General features: G+C 45.8%; 1 protein-coding gene across 1 annotated transcript in view; it reads right to left on the bottom strand.

The window, feature by feature from the left end:
• LOC138104490 (voltage-dependent calcium channel subunit alpha-2/delta-4-like) overlaps positions 1-16,827 on the bottom strand; it is a 57,376-nt gene that overhangs the window by 11,677 nt on the left and 28,872 nt on the right. Inside the window, exons 14-21 of the mRNA XM_069003786.1 lie at positions 15,547-15,680; positions 13,343-13,420; positions 11,961-12,041; positions 9,515-9,589; positions 8,472-8,558; positions 5,121-5,192; positions 826-887; positions 64-131 (exon numbers count right to left, since the gene is read on the bottom strand). Of these exons, the coding sequence (XP_068859887.1) occupies positions 64-131; positions 826-887; positions 5,121-5,192; positions 8,472-8,558; positions 9,515-9,589; positions 11,961-12,041; positions 13,343-13,420; positions 15,547-15,680 (657 nt within the window). The remainder of the gene's footprint in view (positions 1-63; positions 132-825; positions 888-5,120; positions 5,193-8,471; positions 8,559-9,514; positions 9,590-11,960; positions 12,042-13,342; positions 13,421-15,546; positions 15,681-16,827) is intronic.

The following is a 16,827-nucleotide window of genomic DNA, read 5'->3' as shown; positions in this document are numbered from 1 at the left end:
CTGAGGGAGAAGTGAAGTGGTGACATTCAGAGTAGCTCCCTCGTCCCTTTCAGATTAACCTACCTTCTTCCACTGACGTGTTTCCCAGCAGAATGTACTCCCCGTGTCCCCTGGACAGCACCACACCCAGGCTGTGGGCAAGAAGGAAAACAGAGGGCTTGTCAGCAAGGAGAGGTGGCATTCCCAAACATGACACTGCATTCCCTGCAGTCACAACCCTTAAAGACATTAACTCCCTCCACAGCTATTACATGCAAGAACATCACTGGGAGAGGATTAAGTGAGATCCCATTTCAGCACAGGGGGCTAAGGAACGTGTATGTAGAGCTCTGAGGCATTGCTGGTGACAACTATTTTGGCCAACATTGTAGGTTCAGGTCAATGATAACATTTCTCAAATCTGTGCCAGCTTCAAACCATCTCAGCTGGGGGGAAAAAACCAACATCCCCTCCCTCCCCTCCCCCAATTTCATTCATTTGTTATTTGTTGTTTTATAATTTTCAGTGTGTAACAATGTTGAGGTTTTTTAAAGCCATACACCATATTCAGTGGAAATGAAAATTTAAGCTGTCTCATTTCTCTGAAATGAAACAACATGCTTTACCTAACGTATAGATTTTGGACTCTGGATTTCAGGTAAATCATAATATACCTTTTGAACTGACCCCAAATAATATTCTAATGGCTAGAGGAACAAAGAAGTCAGTTATGCCTACTGCTCTACTTATGACTTGTAGCAAGATTTATGAAGAGAAGGGACCGATCTGCTGTCCCTGATCAGACTTCTGATACACTGTATTGGTGCCACATGAGTCCTTGCTCACCTGAAGGGTGTGCCACTGATGTCCGTGAAGAAATAATCATTGGTGAGGAAGAGAACTCGTTTCTGAAATAAGAGGATGAATAAGAGAGACCATCTGACAGACCCAGGGCGTAGTGGTGATGGGGACCTGGGATACATGTCCCCAAGGCTAGGCAAAACCAACACCTCACACCCTGCTAGGGCTGGCTGGAGGCAGGGATGAATGTGCAGTATTCAGCACACCCAGCACCTTGGGACTTTCAGGATCCAGGCAGCCACTCTATCTTTCCAATAAGGGCTTCAGATAAACCTTCCTTTGTTCCAGGGCTCCTGCACCGGCTGCAGGAAGGGGTGGGGGGAAGCTGCCCTCCCTCTCGCCTCCTCCATGCACAAGTGCTGGGGCCCTGCTGCTCTTCTGCTAGACACAGCAACCTTGACAGCTTTGCACATCATCATCATCATCATCATCATCATCATCATCATCATCATCATCATCATCATCTCAAGCAGGATCGGGGCTCGGGGGCAGATAGGAAGGAGGGGTGGAGTTGAAGGAGAGGCAGAATGGCAAATCTACCCTCTGCGTGGGTGGGCAGCCAGGGCCAAGTCTCCCCACTCCTGTGGGAAACGCTGATGTTCCTGACATTTACTTTCATGCCAGAGTGGGACAAAACATTAGCATATTCCAATTTTTTTTTTAAAAAAATCAGTACAAAAAAAATTTACATTTTCAATTTGGAAAAAAAGTGCTGTTTCAAATCCAAGCCATTCTGATTCCCATGCAAATATTTTTTTCAGACTGACATTTCAACTGAAGACATTTAAGATTATTGAAAGCTGCTTCAGAACTTCATCTGTTTGCCAGACTGGCCTTTTCCTGTAGGAAAGTGTTGATTTCAGTGGAACTCTTTTCCAAAGGAGAAAAGTTTCTGGAAAGTTTCTATCCAAGCCTTATGCCAATATATGAACCCTAATATGTTTAAAATCCTAGACCCAGTCTGAGAACGAGGTGAGAGGATGTGTGTGGGAGACAGGGGAGTGAACACAGCAAACTCAGTGTTCCCCAGGGAAAGTTGTGCCTGCTCTAACCTGCTTGAGCTGTGCAGCCCTGGAAGTGGAGCGGGGCACAGAGGGCTCCAGCTGCACAGTGTGCACCGGGTTTGTGCTCACTGGGCTGTTGGGGTGGGGGATATCGTTAGGTGTGATGGGGATTCAGGATGTTGTTAGGTGAGGAGGTGGCAGGTAGCTTAGCCCCTTTCTCCTCTCTCTGCCTCCATGTGTGGCAACTGTACTGCTGAGCAACAGGACCTTCTGCTGTGCCAAGACCACACAGAGTCACCAAGGTTGGAAAAGACCTCTGAGATCGCTAAGCCCATCCTTTGACCTCTCACCACCTTGTCAAGTAGACCATAGCACTGAGTGCCATGTCCAGTGGTTTCTTGAACATCTCCAGGGATGGTGACTCCACCACCTCCCTTCCATTCCAGTCCATTCCAATTTTTAAATAACCCTTTCCATGAAGCTATTTCTCTCAATGTGCAAGATCTTCCAAAGGGCTGTGATACCCCCAAAGAATGTCACTTGGTGGTGTTTTGGTGGCTGTGGGTGGTACAAAATCCTCCCTTTTCTTGCCTGTCTGATCTGATGATGGATGCAGGGAGGCATGGAAAAGACCTGGCCACTACTCTGAGACCCTTTCTTTTAGCAGGGCTTGTTCTGCTCATCATTTTTCCCCCTAACCTGCCCCTCTTCTGGTGTGTGCCAAGCCAGCCCCAAGACAGCTGAAGGTACCCTCACTTATCCAGGGAATGGAAGAGAAGCAGAGGCACCCTTGAGCCAAGGGGCGCTGAGGATGATCAGGCAGGACTTTGCTATATAGTGAGGCTCAAGGGCGAAGAGCCTGGGCATGTTGGCACAGTGACAGGAGGGCTGACCACCATCCCCTGCAGTCTGGGAACATGTGGATTTCCAGACTGGATGCTGTGCTAGGCATCCAGGCCTGGCTATTGCCATTTCCAGAGGTTTGCCACAACTTCTACCCGTGTCCTCTCTCTTTTGCTTTCACAGTCACAGCCCTTCTGTACTCAAGCTGCAAGCAAAGGCAGTTCTGCCACTAGATCTCCCTAACGACTGCCTCTTGTATTTGTTCCTTATTTTTCCCTCTCTACCTCACTCTGTTCTCGATACCTTCCTGAAATCAATGTGGGGTATTGACATTTACATGGCTGACAGAATAATTTCTATCCCCTTCACTCAGGTCTTCTCTGCACAGTCTGGCTGCCTCATTCTCTTTGTTTCAAGGCTCTGTCAGCACTTTCTTTGTTTCGATGCTGCTCTGCTTCATCAGCTAGCAGAGTACAAGTGGGAATTACTGAGCTTCATTTCTGGTTTCCACACCATGTGTATTCTGATAACAGTAAAACTGTCACATACTCAGCCTCAGTCCCCTACTGTGCTTCATAAGGCTTCCAGAGCTGCAGAATGAAACAAATAATACCTCTTTACCAAGGCTACTTTTTGTTATCTTCTTTTTCCCCTGGCTAGGGGAGCAGAAGGATGTCTCAAATATTGAACTACAAAGATTATCATTGGATGACTCAGAAGAAGTGTTACTGAGGGTGCACAAAGAGGTTAAACTTGCAAAATAAGCCATCTAGACCTACAAAGAATAGATCTTGCTTTAAAACCTTGATTACTTTTCTGACAGCATAAATAAGGTAATGGATGAAGGAAATAAAGGACATGCAATATATCTGGGTTTATATAAAGTACTTGAAACAGCTTCTCATGAACTTTTATTCCAAAGAATCGGTTAAAGTGGGCTTAAATAAGATATGGAGGGAGAACCAGCTGCAGCACTGTAAACAAAAAGAAACAGTAAACAACAAGCCATTGAGTGAAAAAAATCTAATGGGAGGAACAGACTCTGCCTTTGCAGCCCTTCTGCACAGGGATCTATCTGTAAGACAAAATAGAACAACATTTCTCTGCATACTGAAAAAAGTGTCTCAACAGCCCTTAAAATTAGAAAGGCTGGATGAAAAGGAGAAGTGGGTTTCATGTGGAAAAATGGCAACTGGAAAAAATAGCTGAGAAACACAGAAGTGAGGGTGGCAGTTCCAGCACAGCCGTGGGAGGGAACAAAAATTGAAGGGACAGCAGAAAGGAGATTGGGGGCTCCCTGTTCAGAAATACCCTATTGCAGAGAATAGCTGCTTTGTACAGAGCAACAGGGAAACAGGCACATAATTCAGTGAAGCCCTGGTACTTGTGCACCAGAAACGATAGAAGAGTCAACAGAACAATCATAACAGCTGAGAAGTGTGCAAATATTTCAAATGCAGATGTTGGCAAAGCCCAGGAGAACAAAGGCAAAGCCATTGACAGGTACCTGAGCATTGCAAACACCAAGAAAAGAGAGAAAAAATTTAGTGACGAGATCTAGCAGGACAACCACTCAGAGGAAACAGAGGGGTGTCTTCATTAGGAAATGGCACCATTTCAGCAGTGGCTGTGAGCATTTGGTTTGTTGGAATTGGTGCTGACTGTGGCTTAGCATGGGAGCAGTTCAGCCAGCCGCTGAAAAAAATGCCCTCTATAAAGGATGGAAAATTTTCCTGAAATATGGAAGACTTCTGGGCAGTGTAACTTGCAGGACTCTGGAATACTTCCTAACAGGAAACGATGAAAGCCAAAATCTTTGAGAGAGTTAAATAAACGTGAATGAAAAAGTACCAGTGAACATAAACGTACAAGATAATTTCGCACTGATTCCAAAGGAAGATGTATAACCCTGCCCTAGAGCTGGTAGGGAGTGTTCAAAAGTCTCCATTTCACTAAGGCTTTTCATAAAACCTCTGCAAATATTTGCATAGAAATTTAATCCTGGACCTGGATAAAGGGAATCACATTCTGACGAAGTGAGGGACTAAGTTTTCATGAGTGGTTTTGGGTAGGGAAAGAGGGTGGCAAAATCTCGTTCTAAGTCAGTTCAGCACTCTAACTCTTGAAGATCTCTGATTCATTTCACAGCCCTATAAACAATGAACAACATGCTTTTTGGCTTTGCCTGGACAAAGTAGGGAGCTGAGAGACATTTCCAATGCCTTTCCAGGAGCAGAATATTGGTAGGTGTAACGAGCACTTCTAATGATGCTCTCTTGTATGTCTTTAGCACATGCGTTATATATGCGGTGAAACAATAAAATCCTCACGCTCAGGAATGCTGAACATTAAAAACCACATCCTTTGTGGTTTTTCAGCATCCACTTCCCATCCACTCCCTTGTGTGACCTGAACAGAAGGATAATTTCTTACCCCTTTGTCCACGGGGACCTTCACATCCATAGAGAGGTAGCCTGTTTCCCCATTGATCATAGCAGTTCTCAGCTGCAGAGGTGAACAAGCTTGGTATTAGTGTCTCCAGGCAGGGCAGAGCAGGAATGAACAGAGCCACTTGTCATTAACACACAGGGGCTGGCAGAAAGAATCACTGTTGGTTCCCTCTCCTCCCCAGCTATGTCTTGCTTCTTTTGAACAGAAAACCTGTTTGCAGTGATCAAAATCCTTGTACAGTCAAGCTGATAAGTGATAAAGAATAGTAATAGTTTATCCTGAAAGCTTGTTGATATGTCTTTTTAGCAAAAAGAAAGGATCTGGAATCTATGAAATTGCCAGTCCCAGTTACAGACTTCACTGTTTGGCAGCCAGAAATTCATTAGCACAATGCTTTGAGAGCCTGGAAGAGGAGAAAACTGAGAAACCCACTAACTCCCTCAGACTGAATCCAAAGCTCTTTGACATTTTAAAAACTGATTTATAAATTATAGGCTGTATTCAGCACCACTTCTGAGGTGCAGCAAAGCAGCTGTTTAGCACAGCAAAGCAAGACTGTGTGAGAGCAGGGTAGGCAGTGAGGAGACCACTTTATTCAATCCAGGTTCCAAAGGTAAAATGTAATCTTCACAGTGACTCCCAGCCTCTTGCAAGAAAGATCCAGGAAATTTTTCCATAAATACAGAGGCTTTAACTTCAGGTCCAGCCTGCCAGAGCATATCAAGTCTATTGCTTCAGGCTGGATAGAAAAAAATAGGTGGAAAGTAACTTACTCATTCACAAATTGTTTCCTTACTTCAGAGACAGGCCCCCATTCAGGTGCTAGCCAGTCTCAACTGCACTGGCTTTACAAGGCCACGGTTTTGTTTATTATGGCTGTTTGATGTGGGTTATTTACAGACCTAGAATATGAAGCTCACATTTCCCAAAGCCCACATCTTGGAAATGAAAACACTGACTGGTACTATTACTCCTTTTTGGCTAAGAGTGTTTGACCTCCTTCCAGAGCCTCGGCATACTCTCTGTTCTGGTCTGACAGCCTGCAGGATTTGCTGTGGGTTCTGGGTTTAGAATCATAGAATATCCTGAATTGGAAACAAGGATCATCAAGTCCAGCTCCTGGCCCTGCACAGCACCATCCCCAGGAGCCACACCCTGTGCCCGAGAGCTCTGTCCAAACGCTTCCCGAGCTCCGTCAGGCTGGTGCTGTGCCCACTGCCCTGGGGAGCCTGGTCCAGTGCCCAGCCACCCTCTGGGGGAAAAACCTTTTCCTGATACCCAACCTAAACCTCCCCTGGCACAGCTTCTGGCCATTCCCTCGGGTCCTGTCACTGGTCACTGCAGAGAGGAGACCAGAGCCTGCCCCTCCTCTTCCCCTCTCAGGGAAGCTCTAACAGCAGTGAGGTCTCTCCTCAGCCTCCTCCAGGCTGAACAGACCAAGAGACCTCAGCCACTCCTTGTATGGCTTCCCCATCAGACTGTGGCCCTTTTTCCTCTCACACTGTGAATATCCCTGTGTTGCTTTACAGGCAAGCCCAAACCCTTGCTGCTGCCTGGCTGCAGGCGGCATCAGTTGGCATTTTCCAGGCAATGCCATCTTCCCTCCCCTGGATTTCTTTTTAGCAGCTGCCTGTATTACACATCATTAGCACTTGGGCATGTTTTTCCAGTCTGAATGTGCTGTTTATCAGTGTTGCTGAGATTATACTGCAACTGATGTTGAGTCTGTCATTGATCTAATACCATAGCTACAAATCTGAGTGTTGAAATGTTGGCAGCTTTCTGCTGCAGTGGGTGTATCTTGAGAGCCTCTAGACTTGCTGAAGTCACACTGCAGATATCACTCACGTCACTGAATGTCTCTGCACCCTCAGCGACTGCAACCTTCCTTTCTTCTGGAAGATGCACTACAAGAACACAAAGTGGCTTTTGTTTTTCATGCTAGTTTCATGACATTTTTTAACCCTGGATAGTTTTACTCTGGTTGCCTATAGAACCTTACACTTGGTATCATATTTGCATTCAGGTATCAGTGTTAGCTGGTCAGATAGGAACCCACTAGCCAAATAAATATGAGAGCAAAGCAAATTCCTTTCATTTCCTGGACTTCCTTTTTTTTTTTTAATAGCAAACTAGGCAAAGAGGAACAGCTCTAAAAGTGGCTCCAGTGAGAGAGAAAACTACAGTGGGAGCAAAGTCCTATAAGAGATCAGTGAACCTACACAAAGCTGCTGGCAACTTGCATCCTGATGGTTCCACTGTATGTAAGACCTCTTTATTTTTGTCTTGCTTTCCACTTTACACAGCCAGTTCTGCTGTGTTCCCTTTCTCAATTTGCCACTCCTCCACTTCCCAAGTTCCTTTGATGTTGCCTTTGTACTTGGCCTGCACTAGTGGCAGTAGCTACTCTGATCCTCTTGCTGCTCTGTTTGTCCTACCTGTTTAAGTGGATATCTATAGCATCAGATCCGTTTATCTCAGCAGTCTCCCCTGTAATCCAGAAGCATGTGTCTCTCAGCTAATTCTATCTTACTCCAAATTCAGTTCTTATCTTAGTAATTTAAGTATCTATTTCCTCCTAGTTCTAAGTAAAATGAAACCAACCACAGAAGTACCTCTCTTTATTCTCATTTTGTCTGGGTTCCTAGATGTGCAAAGCAGCAATGTGTAGCTGTTACAGGTGCATGCTGTTTCCTCTTTCACTTTTTAATAATTTTGCTCAAAAGACAGTAGAGAAGGTTCTTTTTTAATCTTTTTCCTCTGGTCAGTTATTGTTTTCAGTGCCTCCACACCAGTGCAATAAGGTGGTTTCTGGATTTTTTTCCCCCCAAGTGTCTAAGTCCTTTATCCTCTGTGTCTATTATTAATAGGGACTGCAAGATTTAGTCTCTTGATGAATGTACTTTCTTCCTTGTTGCAGATCTCGTTAGTTGAGTGGCTTCAGCTGCATCTCACATTCTGCATGGATGGGTGACATCACAGGACACTGCCACAATCCTCAACTACTCTGGCTCTGTATTAAGGCAGCATCAGAGCCTTGTACACACAGACTGGCTCCTTGGAGCATCCTCCAAAGTGCTTCCTTCCTCCTCCCAGCACTTCTCCTTCTCTGTTCCACGAGAAGGAAGACTCATACTGGGAAGGAAGACAAGCACTTGGCAGGGGAGCTTCATGCTTTGTGCTCTTGTAGACCACCTGTCTCTTAGCCAGAGCCAGTCAGGCACAGAAAACCACCAGGAGTGCCCACTGCTCCCCCACACCTTCTGTACGGGCACACAAAGTAGTAGAAAGAAGGTGCTACAAAAGAGGCTGAATTCACTTTCTGATACTCACTATTTCATCCCGGTCTTCCCACTCCACTTCTGAGAGATCTACGCTGTTGTAGTTCGGCTTAGGCTTCAATTTCTTTCCTTCTTTATACTGGCATTTAAAAAGAAAAAAAAAATCAAAAAAAAAGAAAGAAAAACACTCAAGTAAGCAGCTAGATAACTTCCTAAACTAAGCCTTTAAGAATTGGTGTGTAATTTGAAAAATAGGGGTGTCTCATTTATTCTCTGACTAGGAAGGCAGCGTTTGTGCAAGTGTCTCCTTGGTCCCATGTCACGTATTTCTGTATGCAGGCTGCTAGGGGCTGGGGGAGTTCGAGTGGGACAGGCTGCTCCAGGAGCAAGGGACAGACAGGAACACAGCTAAACCTGCAGGTGAAGGCTGTGGCTTTCTTCTAAACAGATCAGTACAACACATTTGCCTGCAGGAAATCAGGTTTTTCCCTGCAGCTAAGAGTATAATCCCATTAACATTATAATACCAGCAGGAGATCTCTTCCGATGGGAGTCAGGCTTTGACTCCACTGATGGGAGACTTTTCACCTGGAGCTAATTGACGCAAGATCCCACTAATCTCCGGGGTGAGGGAAAAGGCGTGAATGGGACTAGGAGAGGCCAATTTACGGTGGAAGGATGAAGCAGAGCCCTCGCCTAGCTTTGCCTTTCCCCGCCCTGGAAACACGGCGTGTGCCTTCTCTTCACACCCTGGAGTAGCTCCCGGTGCCTGTGGTCTCGCTGTGCGAAGCTGCCTTTTTGAAGACAGCTGCTGTGAAGCCCCGTGGTGGCCCTCTCTCTCTCTTGTGGTGACCACACTAATGCTTACAGCTGTGTGCAGGTGGGTTTGTGCTGACCAGCACGTGTCTGAAAGAGAAAATCATCGCGTGCCCGGGCACCTCAGCAACGAGGCCAGCTGGTCCTCGGGCTCCTGGGTGCCTGTATGGCAGAGGCTGGTGGCCTTCACAGCTCAAAAAGCCCAAAGAAATCAGAAGCAGCACTGAAAGTCACTGTTTTCAAGCCAGCAAAGGTTCTCAGATCCACAGCTCTACGTACCAAGGGACGGAGGTCTGGGTGTGAAAGGATGTAGCCGTTGTTGGTGTTCAGGAAGGCGTATCCATGGACACCCAGCTGGAGAAAGAGGCAATAGAATAATCAGAGCTTTGGCTACAAACACTGCTGTGGAATGGGTGCTGCTGATACCCTGGCACCACCAATATTGAGAAATATTTCCCTTTTAAAGGTATTGATCAGCAGAAAATAGAATCCATCCCTAAGCAGGTATCTGTCTGTGCTTGGATGCACACAAGGATGTGCAGGCAGTAGGTTTCTGTACACATTCAGAAAAATATGCCCTGCTAGAGCCTGACTGTCATCAGGGACAATTACCATGCAGAGGCAGACTGAGCTCTCCAGAGCAGGCACAGCAGAGCTGCACAGGGAATGGGCAATGACGGGGAATGTTGCAAACAGCACAGAAACAGTGGGGACAGGTCTGTGTGCCCATCACTGCACCGCAGAGCACCGAATGCACAAGTGAGGATGAATCTCACAGATGGCTTCCCTGGAAACCTGGTCAGCCTTCAGAGGAGCTCTGCGTTATGTTTCAGTGTTGGCAAGACCAGACCTAACCCAGGCCAATTGTACAAGCCTGTAGTCTTAAAATGCTGTTTAAGGAATAGCAGAATCTAAGAAGAGCAGACACTGGCTGACCCGAGCTGCGAGCGATTTCCGAGAGAGCAATTACTCAGCTCAAGCCCATATATAATGCAAGTTCCAGCTACACCCTGAGTTGCTAAAAACCTGCAGAGAGCCTGTGCTTGCCAAAACAAGAGGTGTCTCAAGGAAAACAACAATGGATAAGGTTTCTGTCTTCAATAAAAAAAGTTGCACCTTTATTTTCCTATAGAGACAATCCTGGAGGGATTACAGTAGGGAAGTGAGGAGGTAAGTCATTTACAATCTGTCTGTGCATTCAGGGAATCAATTCTGTATTTCACACATGCCAGACCAAAACTTTGGACTGTCTCTATGTGAAGCAGTTTTTTGAAAAGCACACTTGGCTTAATTCAGTGTGGCAAGAATGAAACCAAGACACTGGATCAGCAAATTTCTTTTTTGGCCTGTAAAAGCTGAAATTTCCCAGCCCAGTAAAAGCACGATCATTAATGTACAAGCTCCAGAGGGCTGGAACTCTGGAACTGGTCCTTTTGGAACCCATATGCCAGGGAATTCAAGTTGAAGATTCTATGTTTCCAAACTGGTCTGGAGTTGGAAGAGTTTCTGAGAAGATCTGTCCTGCCTCTGATATGAGGAAATCCAAATTCTTTTCCCCTCCTTTCCTGGCACTGCTTGGAGGAAAGGACAGTGACCCTCCTTATCTCAGAAGAAAAATTTTTGTCTATCTGTCCTTTGAGTAACATGGAGAAAGGAAGATGAAAAGGCATTATTCTTCTACAAACCATAATCATATAAAAATGGGCCCAAACCAGCCAGCTTTGCATGCTGAGGGCAGGCACCCTGACACGCACAGTCCCAGGGCTGTCCAAAGGATCATTTCCTGCAGCTGCCTGTTCATGGTCTGCCCTGCATCCACGTCTGGAAGCACCACAGAAATTCACAGCTTCTGACAGCACTTTCAGTCCTGTGAGTCTTCAGCAATCACATTCTGGACAACTGCCTCACTGGTAGTAGTTGTCTGATAGTTATTTAAGAGAAACCGAGAACTTGAAATGTTGGCTCAAATTGCCAGATTTCATGGTGGTCCTTGGATGTGCTCGTTGTCTCCTGGTGTGCAGCTTGACTGAGCAAAGGGCCACTGCATGGAATTTACAACAGAAACCAAACCAAACAGTGCACCTCTGGGGGAATTTCCTAGGGATGAACATTTTTTTTAAGATACACTGAACGTAGAGCTAATGGAAAGTTTTTTGACTAACAATTCTGGAGAGCAAATACTGTATCCAGGTACAGCACAAAGTGAGTGAGAGCCAACTTTCTGTATGCTGTCCTGCCAAGAAACCATCATGCTGATCTGGAGAAAGGAACCTCTAGGCATGACAGGAGAGAGTTGGCTCTCCACAATCCATTCAGCCCTCAGTTTTTCTGCTAAGAATATTGACAGTGAAACGAGAACATTTTTTGCCAGCTGGCACGGCAACTCTTGCCCACTGGGAACTGGATATAAAACTTTAATTCTTCTAAGGCTGTCATCTCTGAGGGATCTAGGTTGGTGACCATCAGCATGCAAAGGTTCTGTGACCTTTTGCCAACCTGCTGGATCACCCAGTCCTTGTTTTCCTGAAGCAGCCTAAAAGCTTGTAATAGTGAATGATTTCATATGTGCTGTACAGAAACCACACACCACTACACTGAACAACTCTTCCTTTATGCTCGTAGTTTTTTTCTACAGAGCAGAGAAATGGCTTTTCAGTCGTGCCCGTGGCAGTATGAGTAGTGACTCTGCTGTGCAAAGGAGCAAATTGCATTAGCTCAGTCTTACCTTATACCGTGGAGCAAGTTTTAACAACTCCCTCAGTGGTACATCAGAGCCCACCACACCCAGAAGAATGCCATGGGATCGCTTTAAAACAAAGGAGAATCCATTTTCAGAAGCAAGACCTGGGTAGCTTTCTACCTGAAAACACATTATTGTCTCCCTAGTAGTCTCTCACCTGTCCCCTCTAGGCTCATGAGAATGTGTTTATTCAAAACCAAATTAATATACTTCAAAAAGTCCAAAGAGGTTATTCCAGTGTTTATGCAGAGGAGTATTTCTACACAACACTACTCAGTATTGGTTACTGCGATTCAGAAGTAACATAAAATCACTGAAAACAAGGTTTGAGGGCAAACCCTTGCATTCAGTATGTGTAAATACCAATAAGGTCAAGACAATAATGCAAACCAACATGAATGGGTTGATAAATTGGGCCAACTAAATCAAATGCCAAATACAAAACTGTTAACCTAGAAAAAAGGATGTCCCCCCTCCATGACATGGGGATCTGGTTGTTTAATGAGCATCTGGAGAGCACAATGGAGAATTACACACAGGCTCCCACTGCAGTGCTGTGCTAATGCAGGCTAAGGCCAGCCCCAGGTGGAGAAGGCAGACAGTTGTTTGTAGGACCTGGATGAAGAGTTTGTCCCTCATACAGCAATGGTAAGGTACCATTTTCCAATTTAAAAGGATGCTGAGAAGTCAGAAATGGTGCAGAAAAGAGTGTCTAAAGGGTTTCAAACCCCAGAGGAAACGCCCTTATCAAATAATCTAAATGATTCAACCTTTTAATCTTATCAACATAGACAGGTTTGACTTTATGGCAGTGTAGAAGATGCTTCCCACGAGAACTTACTAAAGGGTACAGGCTTCTTAATCTAACAGAGGAAGCCATTATGACAGGAAGGTGAGGTCAGACAAATTAAAAGCAGAATTTAGACACCAGTTTTTCATGAAGAGTTAGAAACCACAGTGGAGAGAGCTTGGGGCTGGATGCCTTTCTTCAGTGATGCTTTTGCCAAAACCAGGGTATTTAGCTCATCTATGTGAGATGTAAAGATCTGCAATAAAATGCAGACTAGACAAGGTAATCACCTCTTCTAGCCTGAAATTTTAGGGTCTGTGAACTAGGCTCTGAAAATGGAAGGGATAAAACAAGGAGAAGTGTTGTATTTAAGGGGTATTTTGAAGAAATAGCATCCAGAGGAAATGATGGACTATCATTCTGACAGATAAATTATCAGCCATGCACCCTGCCAGAGGTCTGCTGCCTTCCCTGATGGCTGGATGTTCATTCAGAGGCCCTTTAAACCCCCACAGGTTCCGCTGCATCCCGTGCCCTCTGCCGGCAGAGAAGAGCGAGCCCACGCCGACTCACTCACCGTCTCATTCTTCTTGCTGAAGACCGGCATGGCCACTGTCGTCATGAGCAACAGGCTCTGAGCCTGCGATGCAAAGAGCTGCCACGGGACAACAGGATGGGTGTTAGCGAGTGCAGGACCCCAGAGAGCCCCAGGGAAAGGCGCTGCAGTTCCCAAGGACCCCAGATGTTGACTGCAATTGGCCACCTCCTTGCCTCCCACACTTCTCGAAGAACAGATGGCAGCACCTTTAAATACTGGGCTGTGGGATGGACGCTTGCTCGTGTGGGGTGATGAGGATGGGATGAAAGCCAGTGAAACGCGTTGAAGAGTTGTTTTAATGAAGAGACAGGAACGTGTAGAAGCGGTGGCACAATTCATACCCACCACTCTTTAAGAGTGTACACATGAGCACTTCCACAATGAGTGGAAAAAACACCAACACAAGGAGCACAGCACAGAGAAAAGCAACACAAATACGAGCAAAATCACAAACAAGGTATCATCTACACTGCAAACATATGAACACCACAAATGAAAAACACCACAGACAAATATTTAAATGACACAAATACACACAAAGCCTACTTATATATACTTGTCACTCAACCATCTAAGCTTAGGAAAAAGAGACAAAATCATGATCCAACAGATAACATCACAGTGAGCTATCTCTATGAGGGACACGGGACATGCATGTATAATGGCATGACAGATGCTCCCAATTCAACAGAAGACAGATGCTCCAAAAGCACACATGAGAGGAGGTAAAACAGGCAAGCCATATGCAAAGGAGTCTCCCAAACATGCCTAGCTATCAAAAGACTCTAATCCTTTGCTGCCAGTAGCATCCATCATTCCATCTCTCATCCATCTCTCAAGTAAGGAAGGCAAGGAAGGACCTCCTGTCCCTATTACAGAGCAAGCTGGGAGCCATAAAGGAGCCAGCCAATAATCTATAGGGTCACTTGATGGAGATTTGAACTTGGTATCTTGAGTTACTAGGCTGGATGATTTTTTGTGGAAACTTCCCGTTCACAGCAAGACTCACACTAACACACAGCAAGCGAACTTCTCCTGCACTTCTTGGACATAGGGAACACGAGATCAGGTGAATTCAACTACTGCACAGCACAGCCCTACCTACTCTGAACCAACAGCACAGCACAGCTCTCCAGTACATCCAGCACTTCCTCTCCTCTTCTTGCCAGCGTGAGAGGACTCTGAGCGCTGCAGCCCCCACCCCCTCCAGATGTACAGGCCAGCTGTGGCTGTGGAGGCCGGCACTCACACACCGACGGGCACTAGGGAAGCAGCACGCTCACACAACACAGGGTGCAGTTACCTCCTCAGACTGTGGCAGCTGGTGAGAGACATGGACGAACACATAAATGAATACATGAACGGAGGAATGAACCAAAGACAGCAGAGGAAGGGACAGAGGAAGAGAATGGCAAGCCAAGACAAGAGGCAAGTAAAGAGATGCAGAAAAAAATCTGCGGCAAACAAATCCCTGTGGCTGCCTTGGGAAGTGCGACCCTGTACACCAGTGCCAGGGGAGGCAAGTCTGCTGATAAAATAAACTTCCTGGGTAATTAGTACCATTTCTGGAGGTTTTGATTAGTACCCTCAAGTACCATGTCCCAGCCCTCACTTGGCACAGTTCAGGCAGCAGAAGATAACCCCATGTCACCCTCACAGAGCCAGATGTCTTCCCACAGGGCAGGCCTGAGACAAAGCAGGGGGCACTGGGAGTGCTGACTGTCTGGTCCTTTGCCCACAGGGCTGGGCTCAGGACCACTGTGGTGAGTTGGGTCATGCTAGTTTAAGGAAGGAAAGAGTGAGCCTGCTGCCCCAGCTAAAATCTGTATCTTTGAGTAGCAAACAATTTGCAGTCAGAGACTGGGCTAGAGGAAATCAATCTCTGTGACCCTACCCTGAGCCACGAATAATCTATTCTGTGAATAATCCTTTAGAAGGCAACCTGCTTGCACAGAAGCACTATTTAAGTGATGTTGTGCCTGTGTGATTAGTCCTGGGCACGTGGGTCACTGCAGATTCAGATCTGAGTCTGCATACACATCTTAGCTCCAGAAGCGAGCAGAAAAAAAATATTGTCAGTAGAGCCAGAGACCACTAATTTCTATCAATCAACCAACTCCTGCCTTGTTTTAGCTAAATTCCAGGAGTTTATTTAGGTTTTGACTTGTGCATGAGGCCCTTACCGCGCTGTCCATGTAGGCTTCGGTCCAGATGATGTCGTGGTCGTGGTTGATGACCATGGGCCGGCTGAGCACGTGCAGGTACTCCATGACATTCTCCTGGACATCTGCCAGCGTGGAGATCTGAGTGTAGTAGCCTTTGTGGAGAAACAGAGGTGTGAGTCACTCTGCTGACACATCTCCCCTATTTCTAAAGGAGTGCAAAGCTAGAAAACTGGATGTCAAAGGCTGTATCTACCCAGGTGGGTAATCTGCTCTTTGTAAAATGGGCCTTGACATGCCTTGTATCCACAAGCTTCTGTTGAAATCCAGAGTTTCATAGCAATGGCTCTGCTCTTCTAAAAATGCTGAAGAAATGTGCAAGATGAGAGTCTTGATATAACCAGATTTGTGCAAAGCAAATGCAAAATGTTGCTTTGGGTCTCAGGAAAACTTTCCACTAATCAGGCTGCCTTTAGTCTGGAAGGCCAAACATACACAAGCAAAGTGTTTCACCAGGCTACCCACTTGTCCTGCCCTATTTTATATTAAGACCAAATTCCCACCTCCTCTTCCAGATTTTTTCCAGCACTCTTCAGTCTGCCTAGCTTTACATCCAAGGATGGCAACTACTTCCATCTGCACATTGGAAGCAGAATAAAAAGTGCAAGTTACCTATTTCCAAAGCTTTGTCCCTGCAGTTGCACCTGTAACAGTCTAAAACTACAACATGGAATACAGGGGAAGAATGTTTTCAAGTTACCAAAAGGTCCTTAGAACCAGCTGCTGGTTAGAAATGCTAACACAGAGTAATGGCATGAGGATTCTTGTGTCCTGCTTCTCACCACAGGCATTGGTTGTACTTGGTGTAGAACACATCAGATAGATGGAAAACTTTCCTACCACTAGAAAAACACTGTCATGTGAAAGGGCTTGTGTTCTGATAAGCTTTGTGATGTGGAAACAGAGCTAGTGTGCTCGAAAACAAGGACCACAAGAGTTATACAATGCACCGAAACAGAAGAACCAAAACTGGGGAGCCTTCTGCACAGCTCAGATCTGGTAAGTGAGAACCCAAGTGCAAAGAGCACATTTTTGTTCTCTGGACGTTTCACAGTGAACCAACAGTACCATGATTTCTCTGTCACTGATCTCCTGGCTGAATATGCAATCTGAAACCCAGGGGTTTGTTTCATTTAACAAAACCTGAAAACATTAAGTGTAATTCATAGTGCTAATTAGATGAATACTTGAGCCTTGAGCATCCCCAGCTCACAGACATCCTGCGGGCCAGCAACTCTCCTG

Source organism: Aphelocoma coerulescens, chromosome 1A, assembly GCF_041296385.1.
Source record: "Aphelocoma coerulescens isolate FSJ_1873_10779 chromosome 1A, UR_Acoe_1.0, whole genome shotgun sequence".
In the NCBI taxonomy this organism is placed as follows: domain Eukaryota; kingdom Metazoa; phylum Chordata; class Aves; order Passeriformes; family Corvidae; genus Aphelocoma; species Aphelocoma coerulescens.
This window is presented reverse-complemented; position numbering and strand designations above follow the sequence as displayed.